This window comes from Terrapene carolina, unplaced genomic scaffold (genome assembly GCF_002925995.2).
Source record: "Terrapene carolina triunguis isolate 2854851 unplaced genomic scaffold, T_m_triunguis-2.0 Scaffold84, whole genome shotgun sequence".
Taxonomy (NCBI): domain Eukaryota; kingdom Metazoa; phylum Chordata; order Testudines; family Emydidae; genus Terrapene; species Terrapene triunguis.
Window position 1 is genome coordinate 2804730 of NW_020664435.1, and position 24501 is coordinate 2829230.

General features: G+C 40.6%; 1 protein-coding gene across 1 annotated transcript in view; it reads left to right on the forward strand.

Moving 5' to 3' along the window:
• Window positions 1-24501, forward strand: part of OSBPL10 (oxysterol binding protein like 10) — a 170024-nt gene that overhangs the window by 62752 nt on the left and 82771 nt on the right. The window contains exon 4 of the mRNA XM_026649361.2: window positions 6236-6427. Coding sequence (XP_026505146.1) covers window positions 6236-6427 — 192 coding nt within the window. The remainder of the gene's footprint in view (window positions 1-6235; window positions 6428-24501) is intronic.

Consider the following 24501-nt stretch of genomic DNA (forward strand, 5'->3'; position numbering starts at 1 on the left):
CACCCAGCCTTCTGCCCTGCACCTCCACACACCCTCTGCCCTGACCTTGAGTCCCCCCCAGCACCCAGCCTTCTTCCCTGTACCCCCACACACCCCCAGCCCTCTGCCCTTACCCCTGAACCCCCCACACATCCAGCCTTCTGCCCTGCACACCCGCCAGCCTTCTGCCCTGACCCCTGAATCCCCACACACCCCCAGCCTTCTGCCCTGAACCCCCCACATCCCCACTGCCCTCTGCCCTGACCTCTGAACCCCCCCACACACCCAGCCTTGTGCCCTGCACCCACTGCCCTGACCCCTGAACCCCCTCCCAGGTCTGGGGTCCCGGCTGCCGGCCCCTTGCCAGCCGGCGTCCCGGCCACAGGCCCCGCTCAGCCCGCTGCAGGCCTAGGTGAACAGAACCCCAGGCTGGAAGCGGGCTGAGCAGGCTGGCGGCATAAGATCAGCATTTTAATTTAATTTTAAATGAAGCTTCTTAAACATTTTGAAAACCTTGTTTACTTTACATACAACAATATTTAGTTATATAATATAGATTTAGAGAGAGACACCTTCTATAAAACGTTAACATGTATTACCGGCATGCGAAACCTTAAATTAAAGTGAATAAATGAAGACTCGGCACACCACTTCTGAAAGGTTGCCTACCCCTGATTTAGTACATTACACTCTTCTCTGTGAGTCAATATAGAACCAGTGGTTCTGGGAGACAGGAAATGCTATTCACGCGAGATTGACATTGGATGTTTCACATATTTTAAGCTATGGAGGAAGCTTTTACTCATTATCTTGTCTAATTTCCAACTGAGCCAACTGTTGCTCAACTAACCCTCCCATACCAGAATTTCAAATGCAAGTGATATTTTTCATTTCTCTTAAATTATTCCATAGTGCTACTTTGTGCTGTTGAACAGCTCTGATATGCTAATCCAAAAGTAGCTTCATTTCAGTGGTGGATTAAGTGATTCTTGTATGTTGTTTTTTTTTATAGCACTTTGGGATCATTTGAAATGAGAAGCCCTATATCTATATACATTTAAAATTACTATTGCTATTGAAATTTCTTGCGATGGTTGTCATTTTTGGTAGTAAACTTTGCTATTTCTTGAAAGCATCAACACTTAAACTACATCTGTATGACAAAAGTAGTTTGCAATTCTCTAGAATTCTGGATGATGCGTGGAAAATGTATCAAGTAATGTTGCCGTCTGCACAAAAAGAAGCATTTTCTGTAGTTAGTGACACACTAACTGCAACCAGTGAATGAACTCTTAAAGTAAAAGCAGTATGTATACTAGAACTTTTCTGTAACACCTACCCCTGGAAAGGTGAGGGGACAGTAAAATATTTATACTGGAGTCTTAAAGTAAGTAAAGATGCAGCTGATATTAATGATGATCTTCAGGCACATTGCAAGACTCATCTTTTTTCCCCAGACACTTGAAAATGGGAGGGAATTGTTTGAAGAGGAGGAATTTGCAGTATGTTATCTTAACTTAAAAATATGTCCCAAGTATGGCATTTATGTCAGGTATGCACAAAGCATATGCATGGTGCCTTTTTTTGAGTTTTGATTAATCTAAATATGTACCAGAGGCACAGACAGTTCAGATAAACTCTACTTTAGTCAAGTAAAAAAAAAAGTTCAGTCCATTTTTGTTAATTTGTTAATCTTTATCAGTGGCAGTCTTGATCTGATATGACATTTTGACAAGTCTTCTCTCTTGTGTGGTGAAATTTTATAGGTTACTAACATTTCATCTTCAGTAATCTCCCAAAGGAATAATATAAGTAAGATGATTATAAGAGCAGAACTATATGAAAGATAAGTTAGATGCAGTAACTATTTCATAAAACTGAATAATAAATGCCATATTATTTTTATACTGTGCTTGATCACACTTCACTTCAAAGTGCTTCTGCAGAGAACTAAAAAAAAATTCAGAATTGCAACTTCTTTAATCTTGTCATGTGGGTAGGCACTTGGTTTTGGATAAATAACCACTTACTTTGGGATAACTCTGGTATGTTAGAACTTCACATAGGGCTGAATTTACTAGAAGTAAATAAAGGTATGATATTTTTGTGAACTGTAGCCCGTTTTAATAAAGAGAGAACATCTACTAAACCAATCAAAACACACCCTGTTATTGAATGTTCAGAGCTGCCCTACATCCAGCTCTAAATCTGAGCCTTGTTCAGGACGGGGTGGTGGAGCAGAGGAGCTGTTCTCAGATTAGATGGAAGGTAGGAGGAGGAAGAACAGGGGTTGAGGCAATGACTGAAGAGATAGTAAGGATGGACTGAGTGAGCTGCTCCTTCCCTAAGCTGCTTGGCATCCTATAGAGGATGTAGGCACAGCATTTTGGAGTGAGCTTGCCAGCTTGGGTCCACAGGCTTGGGCTTGCGGGGCTCAGACTAGTGCGTTCACAATAGCTGTGTAGACAGTGCTTGGAAGTTGTGGCTTGGGCTGGAGTTCAGGCTCTGAAGTGTACGGAGAGAGGTGGGCTTCAGATCTTATTCTGAAAAATATCCCATTACCAGGATTCTCCCTTCCCCCTTTTACCATTGGATACATTATGTTGGTAGTCAAATTTTTAAAAGGAAAAATCTATATTGTATGTTTATCATACCGGAAATATGTGATGTTTTGATATACTTAGATACAGCCTATTTCAGTAAGCCTTCTAATAAGAGGGAAGGCTCGAGTCATCAGAGGTAAAGAATCTAGATTCCCCAGTGTTGTAAATATCTTCAGTTGTAATTGTATCTAAGCAATACCATATAACCAAAGATAACTTAAAAACAATAAGCCTCTCATTTTAGTCCAAGTTCTGTTTAACACAAGTGGAAAACACCAGCAATGATGGTTAGTTTAATGGATGGCTGATGCTTATAACTGTAGTTAGTCACGGTAGCAAACCCTGCACTTAGCCATGTTTGCAGGATTGGGTTATGACTTCTGAAGCGTGTTTGTGTATGATGAGGATATACATTAAACCAGATCTATGTACTCTGTGTTTTGTTACACTGCATAGAGAGTAGTCTCAGTATGTTCTGCACGTGTAGGGCTTATAGTATCAGGTTCTGACATACCAGATGTCTCAATCTTTTGGCTGAGTGTAGAGGTAATTGCTCTCCTAAAATATGTAACAAAGTCCCCTCCTTGCCTCTTTTATATGTGTTGGTAAAATGGATTATCTGGAGTGACAAAATTTACTATTACCATGACTGTTATACACAATGTCTGACTTTAATCCCAATGCTAATTATAAATTAAGCTTGTCAGTTTTAGATCTAATACCTTTTAATGAAAGTGACAGTCATTATACATGATTGCAGGGTCATTAACTAGCCTTTGAGGGATAAAAAGGAGAATACTTTCAGTTGCTATTTACTGGCCAAATTACAATATACTGTTTCAAATTTGAGGCCATTCTGAGTATATAGGCACTACTGATGAAAATAAGACTTCTTCTTCCATTTCCATTCACTTATTACAATAATTCTCTTTGCAACTATGAAAACTCATCTACCTGTTCTTTGCAAGTATGAATATATAGAACTTGTATGTAGAAATAGTGGGATCATACCTGTATTTTACTCAAAATATTGCATCTATGCCACTCTCATTTTTATTAAAATGTTGTTGTCAGTGTACAATACATGCCATTTTGTCTGATACTAAAATAAAATCAAAACAAAAGATGTATGCATATAACAAGAATATAATACAACAGAAGAAAGAAGCTTAGCAAGCACATTACATAGATCTCTCTAAGGGTGGAAATTAAACCACTAACAACATGTTTCAAACATGGACAAAAATAGCCTAGGCTGTGATGGACCATATATAGATAACACACTAAAGCATCTATCACTGTGATATCTGCAATGATACATTATATGTGTTCTGATACATCTGTGTGCCTGACTGAAACTGCAATACTTCAGGCTTTCTCTAGGATAAAATAACTTTGAGTGATGCAGTGAATAAGCCATGGAGTAACAACCCTATTAAAAGATCAGATATGTGAACAATTGAACTCATAGAGGGGGAAAAAACTCAGACCATTATTAATAGTAGAGGAGACTGGTAACTGCTGACAGGGAGGGGAGGACACAATTTAAAGGTTCTGTGTTATGCAGTGAGGTTCAGGGCAGGCACTCGAGACAAAGGAGTTTTGATTTCTAGAGCAACTTCCAGGGCCAGCTCTAGCGTTTTTGCCGCCCCAAGCACCCCCCCCCTCCAAAAAAGCGCAATTGGCGGCAATTCGGCAGCAGGTCCTTCGCTCCCAGAGGGAGTGACGGCCACGCCGCTGAATTGCCGCCATTGCCGCCGAACGGCCAGACGTGCCGCCCTCCTCTTCGTTGGCCGCCCCAGGCACCTGCTTGCTATGCTGGTGCCTGGAGCCTGCCCTGGCTACTTCGAATTTCTTATGACATTATGTAACAGCAGATAGAGACTCTTCTAAAAGCAAGCTACACACAAAGAAGCTCTGGATTGCACTGGTGTTTTATATCAATTTGAAGAACAGATATTTGCAAAACAATCATTTGATATCATTTTTAGAGTTCTTGTGATAGTATCAGCAACCAATAATTATGTCAGGAATCAGTTCTAATTTAACCTTATACAATTCTTTTCCCTCTCCATTTGAATCTGCTCTCTCTTCTGGGTTTACAAGGAGACATTGGCTCTCTTGGGTATCACAAGTACCAGTAATCTCATGCTAACCTTCCTGGTGGCTATGATGTCTCTTCTGGCATCTGACTCTTCTGGTATCTGTAGTATCACAGAATGATAAATATGGGGTGTCATTAGCAAACCTGTAAAAACAGATTTCAATGCAGGAGGATAGTGGTTTGAAAGAATTTTTGGAAAGTAAATTAAAACAGATTTCTGTGCTCAATCTCCTGTGCCCAGCCCAGTTAGCAGGGACAGTCAAGTCATGTTTCTCGGCTTGCCTGCCATTCCCTTTTCTCTTTACAGTTCACTATTAACTAGAGATGGACCCAAAACTAGGACACAGAATCCAAATCACTCAGAAACATGAGGTTGATCAGATCTAGGTCCAGATTTCACCTTCACAGCTCGTTTATTTTCATGATGGGCCAGTTCAGAATTCCGAATCCCAACACTCTTGTGAAGGGGCTTGGATTTAGATCTGAAGTTGAGGAACTTGAATTTGGATGGAAGCTTCACAACTGACCCACTTTTGCTGTTAACATTACAAAGTTTAATAGTGTGACTTTCCAGTTCTTAATTATTATTTAGTATAATATGTTCTGACATTAAGGCCCCAATCAAGCAAACTCTTAAGCATATGCTCAGTTATAAGCATGTGAGTAGTCCCATTGAAATCAATGGAACTGCTAAAGTGCTTGGACTTAAGCACGTTTAAGTACTTTGCTGGATTTGGGCCTTTAGAAAAAATGAAATAAAATATCATTGTCACAGTTTCAGGGGAACTGCACTTGGGTTCCCCCGGGCTCTCCACCCACCCCACCCCCAGCGCCCCTGGTCCCTGCTGCCTCCCTTGGGCTTCACCCCCAAGCGCCCCTGGCTCCCACTGCCTCCCCCTCACCCCATTGCCTCCCTCTCCTGTCCTCATCCACTCCCCAAAATATCTCTTGACACTTTCAAAGCACACTTCTGCTTCACATTTTAATTTAACCTGGAGTATGGGCCTTACAATGGCTGCTGCTTTGAAAATTATGCAAAGGAAGCATCAAACTATTTCAGAAACTAAACAGGGGAAAGCATTAACTTTAACTAAATACCTTTTTGTAAAATCAGCAAGCATGCCTCGTGAATTACAGGTCAGTGACTTTATAAAATCTAGTTGTATCAGCGTAATTGAGATTCTTTTGTGCTTAGAAAAGCAGATTATTTACCCTCTTTAAAAGGTTTGTGTGTTTGTCTACAAAGACACTTCCAGCATATTAATATATAGCAATGTTTGGAAATTACTCGCCAGAGCTAGGGAAGCCTACTTCAGAAATCTCAACAAACCAGGTAATTGTAAGCGACTTCTGCATTATCAGGGTTGATCCTTGCCATAATTTCACCATACTTGTTATCAGCGTTTTTTGTCATCAGTAAGACTTGAGTGCCTATAGTTCTCCAGGTTCAGTTTTATAAGGAGAAGAGTGCAGCCTTAGAGTTTTTGGTCATACATTATGCATTCATGTATCTTAATTCTTCATTTTAACATCCTGTTGCTTATTCTAGAGCACTCCCTCCTCACGAAACAGAAACTTGTCTTTGATTCCTCCTGGGATGAGTAATTCTGCATCTCCTAGTAGTCAAAAACATCAGGGTCAAAGTGGACCGACCGTTGTTACCGTTACACATCACAAATCGCCTGCAGCAGCCCGGAGAGCCAAGAGTCAATATACTGGTCAACTCCATGAAGTCAGAGAGGTAGGAGTTATGTGGTGTGTCCTTGTTGGCGTGTGAGCTCCAAATATCCTCTTTTTCTTATGACTTTAAATACATATGCTGTCTTGGAAGAATTTTTGATGTTTAAATAGAATTAACCTCTTTTTTATCCTGTAGCATAGTAAAAATGGATACGCAGCCCAACTTAATGCATATTTGTATAGTTTTAAATTAAATCTCTACAAATAGAGTATCTTTTACCCTTTTGTTGTTAAAAACAGGATTTTGTTCAAGTAATTGCATAACTACCAGGAATTTTAGCCAATTACACAGTATTCCAATTATACGGTTAAGAACTGAGTAGACTTTCACTGATTTGCACTGAGTAGGAGACCCATTGAGGATTACTGAATTTTGCAAATTTGCAAGTAAGCTAACACCCAATAAAAAGGGTACAAAATTGACTGTTTGTTTATTTTGACAAGTTCTTTAATTTGATAACATAATAGATCAGTAAATGTATTATCTATTTTGTAACATTAATGAAGTCAGTGATAAAAGACCTCAGTACAGCTGTAGTGTTTACAAACTGGTAACCTTTAGTCTGTTGCTAAATGTTAGAAACTCCTATTTTTGTGTGTGAGAATATAGGGCTTTTGAGTTGAAGTGAGATTTGGAAAGGTGTTACTATATTTCACAAAATAATTTTATTTTAAAGAGATGGTGTCATGAGGAACAAAGGTAAACTTCATTTTCATGCTGCCATGTGCATCCCTTCTATTCACTTAAGCAAAATATAGCTATTAGCCCACAGGTCTTCTGCTTTTTCCTTGACATAAACCATGTCAGGTTATAATTTAGCAAGAATTACAGGAGCATTTTCACTCTCTCTGGTCAGGTGAAAACTGAAATAAGTGCTCAGAAACGTCTAATGTAGCTGAACCAAAGACCAGAATCCTATCTTAAAAAAAAAAAAAAAAAAGTACCAAAAAACAAAACCCTCTGCCAAACAATCTTCAGTAACCTATATAATGTACAGAAACATACATTTTCCTGTCCGTAGTCAACATGCGTAAGATTTTCCAAAATAGTTGTGTATACTTCATTATAAAACGTTACTAATTATGAGTGCTTATGAAAGGAGTCCAACTGCTTGAAAAGTCTCCATGTTGTAATTTAATTGGAAGGGAGCCCATTCTAATGCCTGATCATGCAAAGTTTTACAGATCTGCTTAATTTTCTGCCCTGTGAATAGTCCCATTGACTTCAAGTCCATTTTAAGTAATTGATGTTAAGTCTTTGCAGAATTGGGGCCGTAGGCTGGAAAATCACCTGTCAAGATGACCCAGTCTACAATTTGGAGGGAAATGGGTTTCCTTTTGTTTCTGGAGTATCACTTGTTTTGTTATGAAGAGTCAAAGGAGCCATCTCACATTAAGAAAAAGAGTTGAACAAAACCCTTTTTACCATGTTCACTTCCTGCTTTCCAGGATTACGTTATTATTATATAGAATATACATGTATGTTTCCTCTTCTGATTTATATATGCAACATTTGTTGTTCTTCATTTAATTTTTATGTAGGAGCCCTGTATGTATAGAAATGGATTGATTGTAATCTTGGAACTCACATGCTTTCTACCATAACTTAATCTACTGGTGTTAGTTATGGTGTTTTGATTTAGTACCGTATATTGTCATATCTTTTTTGCCTCTTGAAGGAAATGACCACAGCGCACCTTTTAAGTGGGAGGGAACTTGGCTGGCTGGCTGAATGAAGGGAACTGTGCTTTATGGCTGTATTGGGGGAAGAAGGGAGAGGTCAAACTGCTGCAAGAGGGGACAAGGGGCCAGAGTGGCAAGACTAACTCATCCCCTGGGAACTGGATGGGCGGAAGGGTTTAAAATGGGCTGCCCTGTGCGGTGAAGCCCCCTCTTACACGGATCAGGCTGGGGCAGCATCGACCCTCCCTCCCCTTTAGGTGGTGAAATACCAAGTTTGGTCAAGACCTGCTGTGGGCATTGCGCTAGCCTCCCCTTTTTGGGGGGAGGGGCTGGGAAGGAATTTTTCCCTCACCACCAGATTGATCTAGGTGGAGTTGGGGGTTTTCACCTTACCCACAGCAGGTTCGGGGAGGGCTTTGTTGATGTGAGGCATGAAGGGAGTTAGGCTATGATGTCACAACTCATTCAGTAAGTGTGGGGCAGCTGTCCCATGCAGGTACTCCCCAGAGAAGGTACAGTGACCGGATAAATGGTTTGGTAAAGGACTTAAAGGAGGTGTTTGTTAAAGGAACAGAACAAGGGTGGGGAGGGGGGGGGGCTCCTATGAATGGTGCAGCAGGGGCCAACCTTCCTGTCTTAGCCCTCTTATGGGGGGGGGGTGGCTGGTAAGGTCCTAGCAATGGGTTGTCTGGGGGACCTGGATGGAAAAAGAAGGGGGGTTGGCGGAACCCCCACCAGTAGTTACTGAATGAACATGGGATTACCTGCACTATGTACACTTATCTGCAGGGTAGTCCCAGACATCTAATAATAAGGTTGCGGCTTGATTAAAACCATATGAATGTCTCCTTATAGCTGGACAATCTGATTTTCCTCTTGAAGGGATAGTTTAGAAGTCTAATCTTTCAAAAGTTTCCGATTTTTTTATAAATAAGATGTAGGGTTGCCAGGTGTCCAGTTTTCAACTGGAACGCCTGGTCAAAAAGGGTCCCTGGCAGCTCTGGTCAGCACTGTTGACCGGGTCGTTAAAAGTCCGGTCGGTGGTGCTGCAGGGCTAAGGCAGGCTAGTCCCTACCTGTTCTGGCACCGTGCTGCACCCTGGAAGCAGCCAGCAGGTCCGGCTCCTAGCCGGGGAGGCCATGGGGCTCCGCGCTCTGCCCCCGCCCCAAGAACCGGCTCCACACTCCCAACTGGCCGGGACCTGCGGCCAGTGGGAGCTGCGGGGGGGGCAGTGCCTGCAGGTAAGAGCAGCATGCGGAGCCTCCTGGCCCCCCTGTCTAGGAGCCAGACCTGCTGCTTGCCGCTTCTGGGGCGCAGCGCGGCGCCAGGATAGGCAGGGAGTCTGCCTTAGCCCTGCTGTGCTGCTGACCAGGAGCTGCCTGAGATAAGCCCATGCCCCACCCCCGAGCCCCAACCCCTTGCTCTGAGCCCCCCCAAACCCAGAGCCCCCTCCTACACTCCAAACCCCTCATCCCCGGCCCCACCCCAGAGCCTGCACCTCCAGCTGGAGCCCTCACCCCCCCCCCTGCACTCCAACCTTCTGCCCCGGCCCAGAGCCCCTTCCCACACCCTGAACCCCTCATCCCCAGCCCCACCCCAGAGCCCACACTCCCAGCCCAGAGCCCATACCCTTTCCTGCACCCCAACCTCCTGCCTAAACCCGCAGCCCCCTCCCACACACTGAACCCCTTGGCCCCAGCCTGGAGCCCCCTTCTGCACCCCAAACCCCTCATCACCAGCACCATCCCAGAGCCTGCACCCCCAGCCAGAGCCCTCACTCCCTCCCGCACCCCAACTCCATGCTCCAGCCTGGAGCCCTCTCCCGCACCCCCAGTTAGAGCCCTCACCCCCTCCCACACTCCAACCCCCTGCCCCAGCCCAGTGAAAGTGAGTGAGGGTGGGGGAGAGTGAGCCACCGAGGGAGGGGCCTTGGGAAACAGGCCGGGGGCGGGGCCTTGGGGGAATGGGTGGGGGGCTTGGGTGTTCAGTTTTGTGCGATTAGAAAGTTGGCAACACTAATAAGTTGCATGGAAAGATTTGAAAGATTTCTTTCCATATCAGTTACTTTTCCAAATATTTTTAAGTAAAATAAAGATTTGAAACTGAGACAAGACCTGTATTTCATTTATGGGATGCCAAAAGATTCAAATAAATGTATTCTCTTTTGAATCTATTCCTTCCACATGAAAGTGTTTGTTTATTTTAACAGCAGGGAAATCTCGTTTGGTGCAATCTTGTGGTAGCAATGCTTGAATTGCAAATTTTTTTTGCTGGTATTTCACATACGGTAGATCTTAAGTGTACAACAATCTTCGGAGGGCATTCGTTATTGTAGGGAATTGATCAGGTACAATGTTATTGGGCAATTACATTCTCTCTCAACGTATTCAGAATAGTGTTTCAGCTGATTCAGATAAAAAGTCATTGGAGTGACTGGTGTTGAATAAAGAAAACAAACATGAAAATTGGTGTAATTACTTGACAGAATTCTTAAATAGCTAGCTTCTAAGCTGTAGAATTTGGGGGACCTCGATGGTAATGTATTTATTACTGTTTATCATTTGTAGAGTAATGCTCTGAGGTCCTAATCAAGACTTGGGCCCCTTTGTGTTAGGGGCTGTACAAACAAAGAGGAAGACGTGCCCTGAAAGTTTTACAGTGTAACAGACAGAAAAGTGGGGGGGAGAGAGAGAAGAGTAATCCTAGGACTGGAAGGGACCTTGAGAGGTCATCTAGTCCAGTCCCCTGTACTCATGGCAGGATTAAGTATTGATACGGTAGAAACTCAGAGTTATGGACACCTCGGGAATGGAGGTTGTTTGTAACTCTGAAATGTTCGTAACTCTCAACAAAACATTATGGCTGTTGTTTCAAAAGTTTACAACGGAACATTGACTTAATACAGCATTGAAACTTTACTATGCAGAAGAAAAATGCTGCTTTTAACCATTTTATTTAAATGAAACAAGCACAGAAACAGTTGCCTTACTTTGTCAAACCTTATTTTAAAAAATTTTCCCTTTATTTTTTTAATAGTTTACATTTGACACAGTACTGTACTGTATTTGCCTTTTTTTGTCTCTTGCTGACTGATTGCATACTTCCAGGTCCAAATGAGGTGTGTGGTTGACGGGTCAGTTCATAACTCTGAGTTCCACAAAGTTCCCTAAGTGATCTCTGTGTGTGATTTGATAGTTTGGAATAATTTGAATGTATTTTCTTCTACATGTAAACAAAGGAGTAAGTTTAACTTCATGCTCTATTGTAATGTGCTTTGGATGGAACTACCACTTTAGACTACTCTGGAAGTGAAGCTATTGCAGAATACAGTGGCCAATTTGAGAGCGATGTCTCCTTGGGAGCACTCTGTAGCTCCTGGAGCACTGGTGTACGGCTACCGATGAGTTTCAGGATGGAATTCAAGATGTTGCTTTCAACCTCTAAAAGGCCAAGTGATTTGACACTTGGTACCTGAGAGACTATGCCCCTCCCCATGCCATAGTGCCACTGTTGCAGTTGGAGGATGCACTCTAAGTGGATCTAATCTAAAGGGAGTTCCTGTGAGAATGTTCTTTGGGAATGCTGGTTGGCTCTAGAATACATTCTCACCCCTTTTGGTCTGCTGTTGCCTGCATCTATTACCTATCTGGTCACATGCTAAGGCCCAGATTTTCCCCTTAATATTAGGAGCTTTTGGAAATTTTACCACAAAGTCCCATTTTTCAAAAATCACTTAAGAACTTAAGAGCCAAAGTCCTGTTGGCTTTCAAAGTCCCCAAGTCATTTTTGAAAATGGGACTTAGGTACTTTTGAAAATGTTACTGTTGGGGGTGCGAAGGAAGGAAGGTTTTGTATTGCTAGGAACATGCTGGGACTTAGCCCCTTTTTTTTAACCTATGATAGAGATGATACAAGTTAATTGTTTTAAGAGATTCCAGAATAGGCACCTATTAAAGAAATAATATTTTCTTAATCAAAAGAATATATCCATTTCCTTGGGTTATGATAAAATTGCATCAGTTCTGTGTTTCCTTACTTTCTTGCTCACTCCTCTGCTGGAATGTTCATGCATGTCTTCATCTGTTTTTGGGTTGACTCTTCTGAAGTAATAATTCTCTTTTTCTCTGGCCACACTAAAGTTCCTGGCCTTCTGCTCACACATGCCATCCAAAAAAGCTTTTCCATGTTTGTATCTCCCTCATACAGCTCCATTAGTGCTCCCCAGGATCTGTTACTTCCCTCTGTCCATCCTTTTCCACTATCTTGTCACTGAGGATGAAGTGAGAGCCTTCTCCTCTGGAGTTCCTGCCATCCGAAAAGCTTTCCTGTGTCTCTAAGCATCAACTCTGTTTTCAAATGTTACCTTTCTTCCCCTGCTTAAGATTCTTAAACAACAGCAGCGTGAGAGTTTTGGTACTTAAGTTGGTAAAGCATTTTGAGATATATTATGTAGAATATTTCATTCAAACTAATATTGTGTTGTATTGGTGCTCTCCTGATTCTGTTATTTGATGGTTGAGCACTGCTGCTCTAATACCCTTTATTACCAGCTTGTGATGGAGGAACATGCTATCCATGTTGCATTCATGGAAAAACAAGAAAGAAGGTATTTATTTCTTGCAAAATGAATTTGGTTAGATTTACACAATCCATCTATTGTACAGATAGTCTGTCTTCAGTGTGGCCCTGAAAGGTGCCATTTACCATCTCTGTATTCTGGACTATGCATACAATTTGACATTGTAAAGCCTATATACTGTCCCAGAATTGCTTTCTGTTTTTGCTTTGACATCTGAATTTTTTTCTTCTCTAGTTGTGCCTTTCTGTTTTTCTTCTTAACAAAAAAACTGCAGCCTAGACATTTTAAAACATTCTTTTGTAGCTACGGATTTAAAGCAGCTAGCCATATGCCTTTATGGGTTTTAACTTTTGAAGGCTGCTTTTAAGTTAATGCTCCTGGAACATTGTACAAATTAAAGAACTTCATCATTGGAGTTTGGAAAAAAAAAATTGTATTTGTATTGCGGCAGCACTGAGAGGTCAGGGCCCTGTTGTGCTCTGAACTGTACAAACAAATAGAGCCAATCCCTGCCCCAAAGAGTTTACAATCTGAATAGATTAAATCTACATCACCACACATGCTGAAAGGATTCAAAAGTTTACAACGAAACATTGACTTAATACAGTTTTGAAACTTTATGCAGAAGAAAAATGCTGCTTTTTAACCATCTTAATTTAAATGAAACAAGCACAGAAACAGTTTCCTTACCTTGTCAAATCTTTTTTGAACTTTCCCTTTTTTAAAGTAGTTTACGTTTAACACAGTATAGTACTGTATTTGCCTTTCCCCTTCTCTCCCCGCCGCCCCCCCCAACTGCTGCCTGAGTCTGTACTTCCTGTTCCAAATGAGGTGTGTGATTGACTGGTCAGTTTGTAACTCTGGTGTTCGTAACTCTGAGGTTCTACTTTATACATGGAATAAGTCCAGCTATATTGAATATGGGACTTTCCTTTGATGCCAAATTTCAAGATAGCATTCTAGTAATCTGAAAATGGAGAGCAAAGTTTCTAGTGTGCTGGAAACAAGCACAGGGCTTATGCATTGCCAGGAAGATTTTCAAAATTTTAAATTAATGCTCAAACTACTTTCATATGTCAATGCTGAATTACAAAGGAGGCCAGGGCTATTATTTTCACTATAAAGTAGAACTTTTGTTTAAAATATTATTATTTTTAAATGATATTTTTACGAATTTGTATACAAATAACTTGGTGTTAATAGCCCAGTCTGTATTGATTTACTGTTATGTCAAAATTAAAATTCACTGTATATTAATAAGAAAACTGGGTTCTTGCTTTCTATGCAGAATTATTCTATTTCCAGGTGCTTTAATAGTAAATTATGATTTAAATTAAGTATTCTATCTAAGTGACTTTTAATAACTTATACAGGTTTTATGATCAATATATAGAATATGGAATTGCATTTGTGATTTTAAACTATCTATTTTTCTCTTGGCAATTTGATATAAAATGCTTGCATTTGCAGTGTTCTCTAAATTACAAGCAGAATTGTTAGCTATAATATAAAATTAAAAGGCTTTCTCTGATTTCAGATATGCTTAACTTCCATTGAACACATGAAATCGGTGTACTCGCATCTCAGAGCAGTGTGTATTTTGGTCCAGAAGCTGAAGAGCCTTATCTACATCAGTGCAACCATTAGTTTGGCAGAACCAGTAATAGAACTAGTGGGAATCTTCTGTAAATTTCTCTAGTATAGACACTGCCTTAGAGTAATTTTTCTAGGATCTTATAGTAATTAACTGGGATAAAACCAAAAGAGTTTTAAAGAAATTAAATAAGACTTTTTCATGAGGGCTTTTCAGTAATTGAAACAATGAGTGGTTCTGGGTTAAAAACATGTAACAGTAGAGCCTATAAAATTCTCTTTGTATTGCTCTTTAATTGTGTTTTGTATATTTTAAATCCAAAGGGAGTTTATAGTTCATCCAGTTATGTACCTTTAAAATATGTGAATGAAACTTAAAAAAAATCTTATGTCTTAAAGGGCACAGATCTTCTTCAATCTGTTTATTGGTCAGTGTTAGCCTTTGTTATTGCATTTTTATATAGACAATTCACTAGAACTACTTTTGAATAGCGTCATGTGCTTCTAGTGTATAATGTTAATTTGACCATTTATTTTTAATGGAGTACTTGAATGAATTATTCTTTATGAATGATTTTGTTTTTGTTCTTATGTTTTTATATTAACCCTTAATTATCAGCTAGAAAGCTTTCATGAGTATCTCTACATGTTTTTATGTTTATAGTTTAATGAAAAAAGGTCCAAGTAATTTCCCCCCTCCTCTGTACTTCTAAATAAAATATCAAGTAAAAATGAGCAGGTTTAGGATAATTTTCTGTCAGAGAGTAATTTTAGGCAATTATTTCCACCGCCCTCACTTCTCCACAGGTGATAATGAGTCATGTTTTTTCATAGATGTAACCTTTGTTAGATCAAAGCAAAAAGAGAAGTATTGTAACTGGCTGAAGCTCGATGGAAGAATGTACTTACTGAAAGCAGTTTTATCATATTTTTTTTCCCTCCTGAGTTGCCTTCTGAACAGAGAATCTAGATTAAAATAGGTCTGGGAAAATAACTTTATAACTAGTCTTATTGCAGCAATTTTTGGTATGCTAGTCCAGTATTCTTTTGATGATATTGGATTTAAACTGGTTCAGATAAAATAAGACCATGAGTCTTTGCCCTCAAATTTGCTTTTCTCAGTTTTGCAAAATTTTGTTCGAATTCTCATTTCAAAATTATTCTTCTCCTTTTAATCAGGACTGGAAATACTGAAATCAAAAGGAGAGGCTAATCTCATGGTATTTCCACTGCTACTGAACCAAGAAGTACTGCAGGTTTAGCAAAAGAGAGCAGGTTGTTGTTTGGCATGGCTTCCAGATTGAAATAGTATTGATAAGCATCCAAGTGTTTGCATGTGTATGTATATACATAAATATAAAAATATGGAATTGCGTTTCCAGACTTTGACATTGTTTTATCACTAATGAAAACTACAATACAAAGAACATTTTTTATCCATAATACTAGTAAGCTCAGGTTAAGAAAATAGCTATACAGTATGCGTTAGTCTGGTACATTTGTAGATACAGTGTAGGTATCATTTTTTGGTACAGAGCTGTAATCTCTAGTTTTCTGTCAGGGTCAGTTTATATTTTCATTTTTTGGTGTGTGGGAAGATGAAAACTAGGCTAGTGGTGAGAGATGGAAATTAGTTTGGGTTTTAGAATACTCTCTTTTCTCTTTCTAAGTCTGTGGACTCATTTGAAAACTGTAAAGTACAATAGCAATGGCTGGAGACTTTGTTCCAGCTGACTACTGCTGCATTTAAAAACAGGCATCGCGCTCCCAGCCAGAGATCCCTATTCCAAACTGACTAGGGAAATCTTGTTTCTGTAACTGATGGGTCCTGGTGACCTTCAGCTTACAGTCAGTGACTAATCTTTGAGTGTCCGTCCTGTTGGATGAAAAGTGACACTGTGTGAAGGAATATTGTAGAAAATGGGAAATAGGAGGAGAAAGGAAAGCAAAAAGGGGATCTAGGATAAAGTGCAAAACCAGCTGCTTTTGTTAGTTATATTGTTATGTGACTAAGAGGAAAATCAGTTAAGCTTTAATACTCTTGTCACGGAGCTGGCCCTTTTGCCCAGCTGACCTGTGACAAGCTCTCTTGACGAGAATGAGCCAGACCATGTCCATGTGGGGATGGTTAACTGCCTAAGTAGCTGGAAGGCAGTTAATTAAGTAAAGAAAGGTGGGCTCCTGAGGAGAAAGGAAGCTTCAGAGGCAGGGGAGCTCCCAGGAAGTCTGAACTAAGCAGACGCAGTGCTCCTCTAAAGCCTGGATGGAGATTGAGCCACACAGAAGCTGTGCTCCTAAAGCAGTTAGATAAGGGATTACAGAGCTCTCCTGGACAAGGTGCCTTGGGGAGATCCTAACCAAGAAGGGGGAAGACTGCAGAGCTCTCCAGGCAGTGGAGCAGCCTGAGGCCTTACAGCAGAAGCAGCAGCTGCTGGAACCCAGACTTTAGCTTTGGGCTTTTAAGTTTTATCTGGGCTCTGAGGTAAGAGCATGTAAACCATTGTACATGTGCTCCTTTCTGACGGTGTTTAAAGGGAGCGATAGTGATGTAGAGTGTTTGACTGGGCTGTTCAAGTGACCTCGTTGTTACCCCATTGAGGGGGAAACTGAGGCAGGCCATAGCAGAGCCACATTCAGTCACCAGAAGCTGCTTGGGAGGTAGTTGTGCCCCTTTGACACCTATCAATTACTGTTTTTCTATGAAAAATCAATACGTGGAATGAATGATACAAAATGTAGATGGCTCAGCTGTGTAAGTGGGATATAAACTTTATTTTAGAACTTTCTAGAATGCAAGGTTGTTCCATGAATTTTAATTTGTGCAGCATGAGCTCATTGATTGAGAGACAGAAATTCTTGAATTTTAATACTGCACTGACACTGTCTCAGGGGGATCTGGAGCAAATCACTTTATCTACTCCAGTACCTAATTATTTACTTTACTGGGGTTTTGAAAAGATCACTTTTCATGTATATTGTGCTTTACATATTCAATTGAACAGACATAAGTAGGGCTCCGTGTCCGTCATGGAGGACGCACAAGTCACGGATTCCGTGACTTTCCACGACCTCCGTGACTTCTGCAGCGGCCAGTGTGGCTGACCTCAGGGCCGCCCAAGCAGCTGGCCCCAGGGACAGCCACTCAGGTGGCCCTGGGGTCAGCTGCACTGGCCGCGGCTGGAGCGGAGGGGGGCGGCCCCCAGCAGCTGGTGCCGCTTGCCCTGGGGGCCCCTTCCAGAGCAGCAGCTCCCCAGCTAAAATATAGTCAGGGTTATTAATAGTACAATTCATGGACAGGTCACAGGCCGTGAATTTTTGTTTATTGCCCATGTCGTGTCCATGACTTTTTTTTTTTTTTTTTAACTAAAAATACCCATGACTGTCGTAACCTTAGGCACAAGGTATTATTTATTAAATTAGTGTTTTCTGTTAGCTGTAGTTGCATTGTTGTTCCGTTACATCTGTTCAGCATATGAACAGAAGTTGAGACTCCAGATGGGTGCTTCTGAACCTTTTCTATACTGTGATCCCATGTTACAATAGAAACAAATTTGGGGACTTTGCTTCCATCTAGTCTTAGGAATGAAGGGATGACAATTTGTGATGTAGGCCTATATATTTACATCAAAAGAAATTTGACTAGATGGGTAAGTTGCAAGCAGCTGCAGTGAGGTGAAATCTTGTCTCCAAATCAGGTGGTTGTTCCTTCTGTGCTTTCACATCTGAAGGCCTATTTAAAAATTTCTAAGACATTCCATGTTCTTTAAAATATTATTGTTTTCAACATAGAGCAAAACAAAGTGGTGGTTCTTTGCAAAATGAGTGACTTACCGTGGAATGTCAGAGTTTTTTATATAAACAGATCTTTTCAGGGAAAGAGGAGGGACGGTGAAATGGAGAATAGTGATCAAATCATCTATATGATGTGCAGCTATTGAAGTTTTCTGAAATATAATCCCTAAAAGATGATGTCCTGTCTTTTAGAGATTGTAAATTTTATTATGCTTTTGCTATTCATTCTGTTTAAATAACTTATCGAAGTGCCGTTTTCTCCAGGCATGATTAACTTTTATGATAGACTTCACTGTTTTCTTAATGGAAGAATATACAGATTACCAATTTTCACATAGTGGCTGTTTTATAAAAGGTTTGGCTTTGTTGATTAAATCATACTGTGCACAACTGAACTACATAAATGTGTTCCCTGTATTTGGTGACCTATTTGCCTATTAACCTGTTAGGCAACCCTAAGTGGAGTGTGTGTGTGTGTGTGTGTGTGTGTTTTCTAGGTTTTATAAAATGTTTCCCTTTCTTTATTTAATAAATTAAGGCACATCTTCACTCTGGACCTCTTCTGATCATCTGGAGGGTGAACAAAGGTAATGTTTTGCATTTATTATTAAATGCAAAATAGCTATTTTTGTGTTTGTAAACTGGATGCTACACATTAGTCAGAAGACGTGGAAGTTAAGGTTCTCATAGTTATAGATATTAAATGAATGCTGTAGTTTAATATGGACAGTATGTGCAATAAGAACACTAACTTTACCTTGAATGATCCCTTGAAGTATGTGTTAACTACTTTTGCTAAACAGTCTGTTCAAACCTGGTATTTAACAGTGATGATTTGGGTTAGTTTCCCAGACCTGACTAAGAGCTCTGTGTAAGGTCGAAAATTTCTCTCTCACCAACGCAAGTTGGTCAAATAAAATATATTACCTCAGTTTATTAAATACAGACTCTTTTAAAAAAAAAAAAAAAAAAAAAAAAAAAAAAAAGCACAATTTCCCTTTCCTGAAGCTTAACAAAAAACATTGTTACCTTCAACGCTCAGAAACTTTTAAATACACATATTAGAAAATGTATGTATGCTTTGCTGTGTAATGTTGCATATGTTTTGTAATGTAAATGCAGAGATCTACTATTGTGGATTTCAGGAGTGAAACTTTAAGGGCATAAGTTTTAGTTTAGAGAAAATTATACTCAAGATTTACAGAAGTTGTACAAGGGCTATACATATTCATGATCTATCTCAGGGATGGGCAAACTACAGCTCTTGAGCCATTTTAAGCCAGCCCATGAGCTTCCGCTGAGGAGTGGGGTCTGGGGCTTGCCCTGCTTCGGCATTCCAGCCAGGGCACCGGGTTGGGGGCCGGGGTGCTGGGTCGGGGGCTGCACCGCGCGGCTTGGCCCCACTCCGGTGCTCCAGCCAGGACGCTGGGTCAGGGGCCGCACCACGCGGCTTGGCCCCACTCTGGCACTCCAGCCAGGATGCTGGGTCAGGGGCTGCACCACACGGCTTGGCCCCGCTCCGGCGCTCCAGCTGGGGTGCTGGGACAGGGGCTGAACCATGTGGCTCAGCCCTGCTCTGGTGCTCCAGCTGGGATGCAGGGTTGGGGGCCACACCATGCGGCTCCCAGAAGCCGCAGCTGGCCCCGCTCTGGCTCCTACTGCTTCAGTGGCCCCCTACGGCGCTCCAATGGGAGCTGCAGGGGCGGTGCCTGTGGATGTGGCAGTGTGCAGAGCCGCCTGACCGCGCCTCCATGTAGGAGCTAGAGAAGGGACATGCCACTGCTTCCGGGAGCCGCTTAAGGTAAGCGCTGCTTGGAGCCTGCACCCCATAGCCTTTCCCCACGTCCCAGCCCTGATCCCCCTCCCACTCTCCAAACCCCTTGATCCCAGCCCAGAGCACCCTCCTGCACCTTAAACCTTTCATCCTCAGCCCCACCCCAGAGCCCACACCCCCAGCTGGAACTTGCACGCCTTCTCGCACCTCTGCCCCAGCCCTGATCCCCCTCCTGCCCTCCAAACCCCTAGGTCCCAGCCCAGAGCACCCTCCTAAATCCCAAACTCCTCATCCCCAACCCCACCCCAGAGCCCGCACCCCAACCCCAATTTTGTGAGCATTCATGGCCTGCCATACAATTTCTATTTCCTGATGTGGCCCTCAGGCCAAAAAGTTTGCCCACCCCTGATCTAGCTACTTAATAAGACAATATAGCAATAATTCCATAAAGAAAATCTCCTAACAAACAAGAACATAGAAACATATTCAGTAGTGGAAAGGAACCTTAAATGAATATTCAAATTCTTATTTTTACCAAGGTGATGGTATGACTAATAGATTTCTGCTGTACTTTATTTTAAGCAGCTATGTTTGGTAGACTTTTAAAGTGTTCTTGTGGTAGCTTGGTGCTGCAATATGCCCTTCAAATTTGGTCTTCATCCAAAAGCAGTTATGCATGCAGTACATACTCATTTTAAAAACGTCTAAGTTTGTAAAAGATGCAATACGCTTTCCATATGTAGATACATTTACTGTAGGTTTCATATATGAACTAGCATAAGTGCAAAGTCCCAGTGTAACTGTACCAGACTTGACATGTCTCATACCAGGCCACTCCAGTGCTCAGAATTTACATTTTTCACTTTTTTTTTTAAAATAAAAATGATACTTCTATAATTCTGTATGTTTTGTAGTTAGATCTGTTTTAATGAACTACATAAAGTTTTGTGGTCATTTAATGTTCTGAAATGGACAGAGTGCCAGGACAACTAGAGGATTGTCAAAACAAGACTGAGGTGTCAAAGATAGAGATGCTGGTAGAAATTGATAATTTTAAAAGCGGTAGGTCACCAGGCCCAGAATTTTGAAGGAGTTTAGGTATCAAGTATCTGAGCTGCTAACAAAAATATGCAATCTCACAATAAAAACAGCTACTGTTCCAGAGAACTGGAGGGTAGCAAATGTGGTAGCTATACTGTATTTAAAAAAAGCTTTGGGGGTGATCCGAGCAACTATAGATCCTTAAGACTTAACATGTAAAAAACCTGGAAGCTCTCTATATGATAGGGTTTAACAAGCATGGTTTCTGCAAAAGGAAATTATCTTCTAATCTCTTAAAATTCTTTGAATGTGTCAATAAAGTAGTGGATAAAGGAGTATGGATTGGCTTAATTTATTTATGCTTCCAAAACACCGTTTGAGAAGGTCCCTCACAAGATGCTACCAAAGAAGTAGGTTGAAGTCATGGGGTGGAAGGCCAAGTGTTGCCACCTCCTGCTGGCTAGGAGAGAGAAAACAGACTCGATTAAATGGTATGTTTTCCCCATGGCAAAAGGTTAAGAGTATGGTGCCTCAAGGTTCCACACAGACTATTTGTGGTGTAAAGGGGAGTGAGTAGTGAGGTAGCAAATTTGCAGGTAACATAAATTTATTGAAGTTAGTCAGGACTGCAGAGAAGTGTGAGGAATTTAAGAGACTTGAACAAGCTAGATGAATGAATGGCACAATGACAAGTGAAGGTCAATATTGATAAATGCAAAATAACTAATGTACATTGAAGGGGAAAATATAATTATTTATACATCTTACAAGGTCCTAAATTAACAGTATCAGCTCAGAAAAGGGTTGTGTGTGTCATTGAGCTTCATTGGGCTGTCTACAATGTGCATCTGCAGTCAAAAAAGGAAACCAGGTGTTAGGATTCTTAAGGAACCAGAGAGAGAATAATATAGAAATCAGTGGTGCAGCCTCTTCTGGAATACTCTGTGCATATTGGTCATCTGATATCAAAAATGATATTGCAGAATTAGTGTGTCTGTGTCAGAAAAGGGCAATGAGAGATTTAAGGGCATGGAAAAACACTCATGTGAAGAGAGATTGACAAGTTTGGGATTGTTTGCCTTTGAAAGGAAATGAATAAGAGGAGACATGGTACAAATATGTAAAATAATGAATGGCATAGTGAAGATAGATCGAGAACTTCTTTTCCCTCTGCCTTGTAACACAAGAATAAGGGGACATTCAATTAAATTAAAAGTTAATTAAAATTAAATTAAAAGACTGATGAAAAGTGTGCAATTAGACTGTGGAACTCATTGCCACAAGCAGTCATTGAGAGCAAGAATTTACCAAGATTTAAAGAGAGTTTGGACACTTAATATGGAGAACAAGGGAACCCAGAGTTGTTTTATAATTAATTATAAACATTGTTGGAAGGGATATTAAACCTCATGCTTTAGGATTTAAGCTAATTTCTAACTTTTAAAGATCAGGATGAGATTTAATATGGGTGCTAGATTATCCTAGAGCTGCCTACAGTGGGGTTCTTGCTGCTGTTTTTGAAGCATCTGTCATTGGCCACTGTCAGAGCAAAGATATGGATACTGGACTAATAGGACCTTGGGTCTGACCCGCTATGGCAGTTCCTGTTTAAACATACAGAAGTGAATTTGATGTGTGGGTGTCTCTCACAAAGCAAGATTTTGTTTTAAAGCTTTGTGTCATACTCAATTTGCTCTTTCACCTTTATATCACTTATTCAAATCGAGCCCAAATTAGTAGTGACTAAAAGATGTTACCATTTGGTGACTGATACTGTGAAAGGAGTTCAGTCTCAATCCAGGTTGCAAAACACAAGCACAGCTGAAATTAACTGGCACCTTTTTGTGGCAGTTTCAGGCTGACTGAATTAGCTGAAACTGACCTGTAGCCTCACCTCCTAGAGGTCATTTCTCCAGATCAAGCTAGGCATACAGTGGTTTGGGGAACCTTGCATTGTTGCTGCTAATAATTCCCTGCCTCCTTTGAGGATAGAGAGAGGATTTTAGTCTCCAGAATTGTCAGTCTAGCATTTTTCATGATTACTAAATTGGTATATACAGAGACAAAAATGAAACTCACTGTTAAGTACAGGGTTATGCATCTTTGTGTATATTTAAAACTGTTAAATTAGGTATCCATGCCTCTAGTAATTCTTGTTGTTGTTCTCTGGACTTCCTTTTTAGTTGTAATGTTTTTGAGGACTAAATTAAACATCTTGTTTTACAACATTTTACATGCATCATTTTGGATTATTGCACAAATATTGACTTACCATGGAATATAGATATACAAGGAGGGAGAGATGAAGTTGCTATAGGAACCTTGTGACACATGTAACTCTCAGGGGCGCTGGAACAATTTGTATAGTGGGGGGTGCTGAGAGCTATTGAACCAAACTGTAAACTCTGTACATGATGGAAACCACTTCAAGCCAGAGGGTGTAGCAGCACCCCTGGCACTCTTAGTTCCAGCACCTATGGTAACTCTCTATTGGCTTCAGTGGAGTTATGCTAGCAGAGAATTTGGCCCCTTATCTCTGAATTTCCTGACTCTGCATTTGAAACATTGATCACACCAGTGATACATTAACATAGTTACTTGCATTATCACTTTTTTTTACCAGTACCTTTTAAAAGCATTCAAGCAGGTATGCAGAAGAGACCGTTGTAATCTTCAAACATGTATTTAAGTATGAAGTATCAATAGAATAAATCAGGATTTCTTCAATGAAACGTCACTTGGAGTACATGAGAGCTAAATGAGGAGATTATTTCCTAACATTCATTTTTCTCATAAATTAGAGATGGATAGGAATACAGTGAAATAGTTAATAAGCTTAAATATTAAAATTAATTATGGGTGGTGTTTACAAAGGAGCCTGAGAGAATTGAATTTCACCGGGAGTTTGGGAGTTTGGTGCCTAACTTATGTTAGGCTCGCCTGAAACTTTTCATAAGTAAATATAATTATACTGCTTCAACTGGAGTGAAATAACATGAAATAGTGTAGGATGCTCATCTACCTATAAATCACTTTCCAATCTGAATTGTAAAAAGAAAATCTGGGAAGGGGGGACACCCTCACAGCCCTCAGACTTATTAAAAAATACAACTGCATATAAATTTGTAACTCTGGAGCAGTGAAGTATTATATAGAAAACGTATTCCTATGAACTTTTTATCTACAGCTTAATAACCCATTTCATAGCCATTTACTGGTGACCTTAATTTCAGCACTGATTTCTGGGAGGCTGGATGATGCAGCAGCTGCCTTCAGAGTAAATAGGAGTTTGACAAAGCATGTTAAACACTCCACTGCCACTTATTTATTTATTTATTTGGTCGGGATGTGTTGCCTGTACTGTACTATTTTGTTAGCTTGAAAATCAGATTAGGTGCTGTTTTTATTAAAGGAAGGTAAGGGTAATTCTGAATGTTCGTTGTGCTCAGAGATGCCATTGTAATTCTAGGCAGGTGGCAGCTGAGCTTCAAGTATTAAATATAAAGACTTATATTTTGGTCAACATATATGACCTTATAGAAGAAACTAAACAAAGAAGGTAAACTTTATGGTGGTTATTTAGTTTGCCACATTTTACGTGTTTACCATTCAA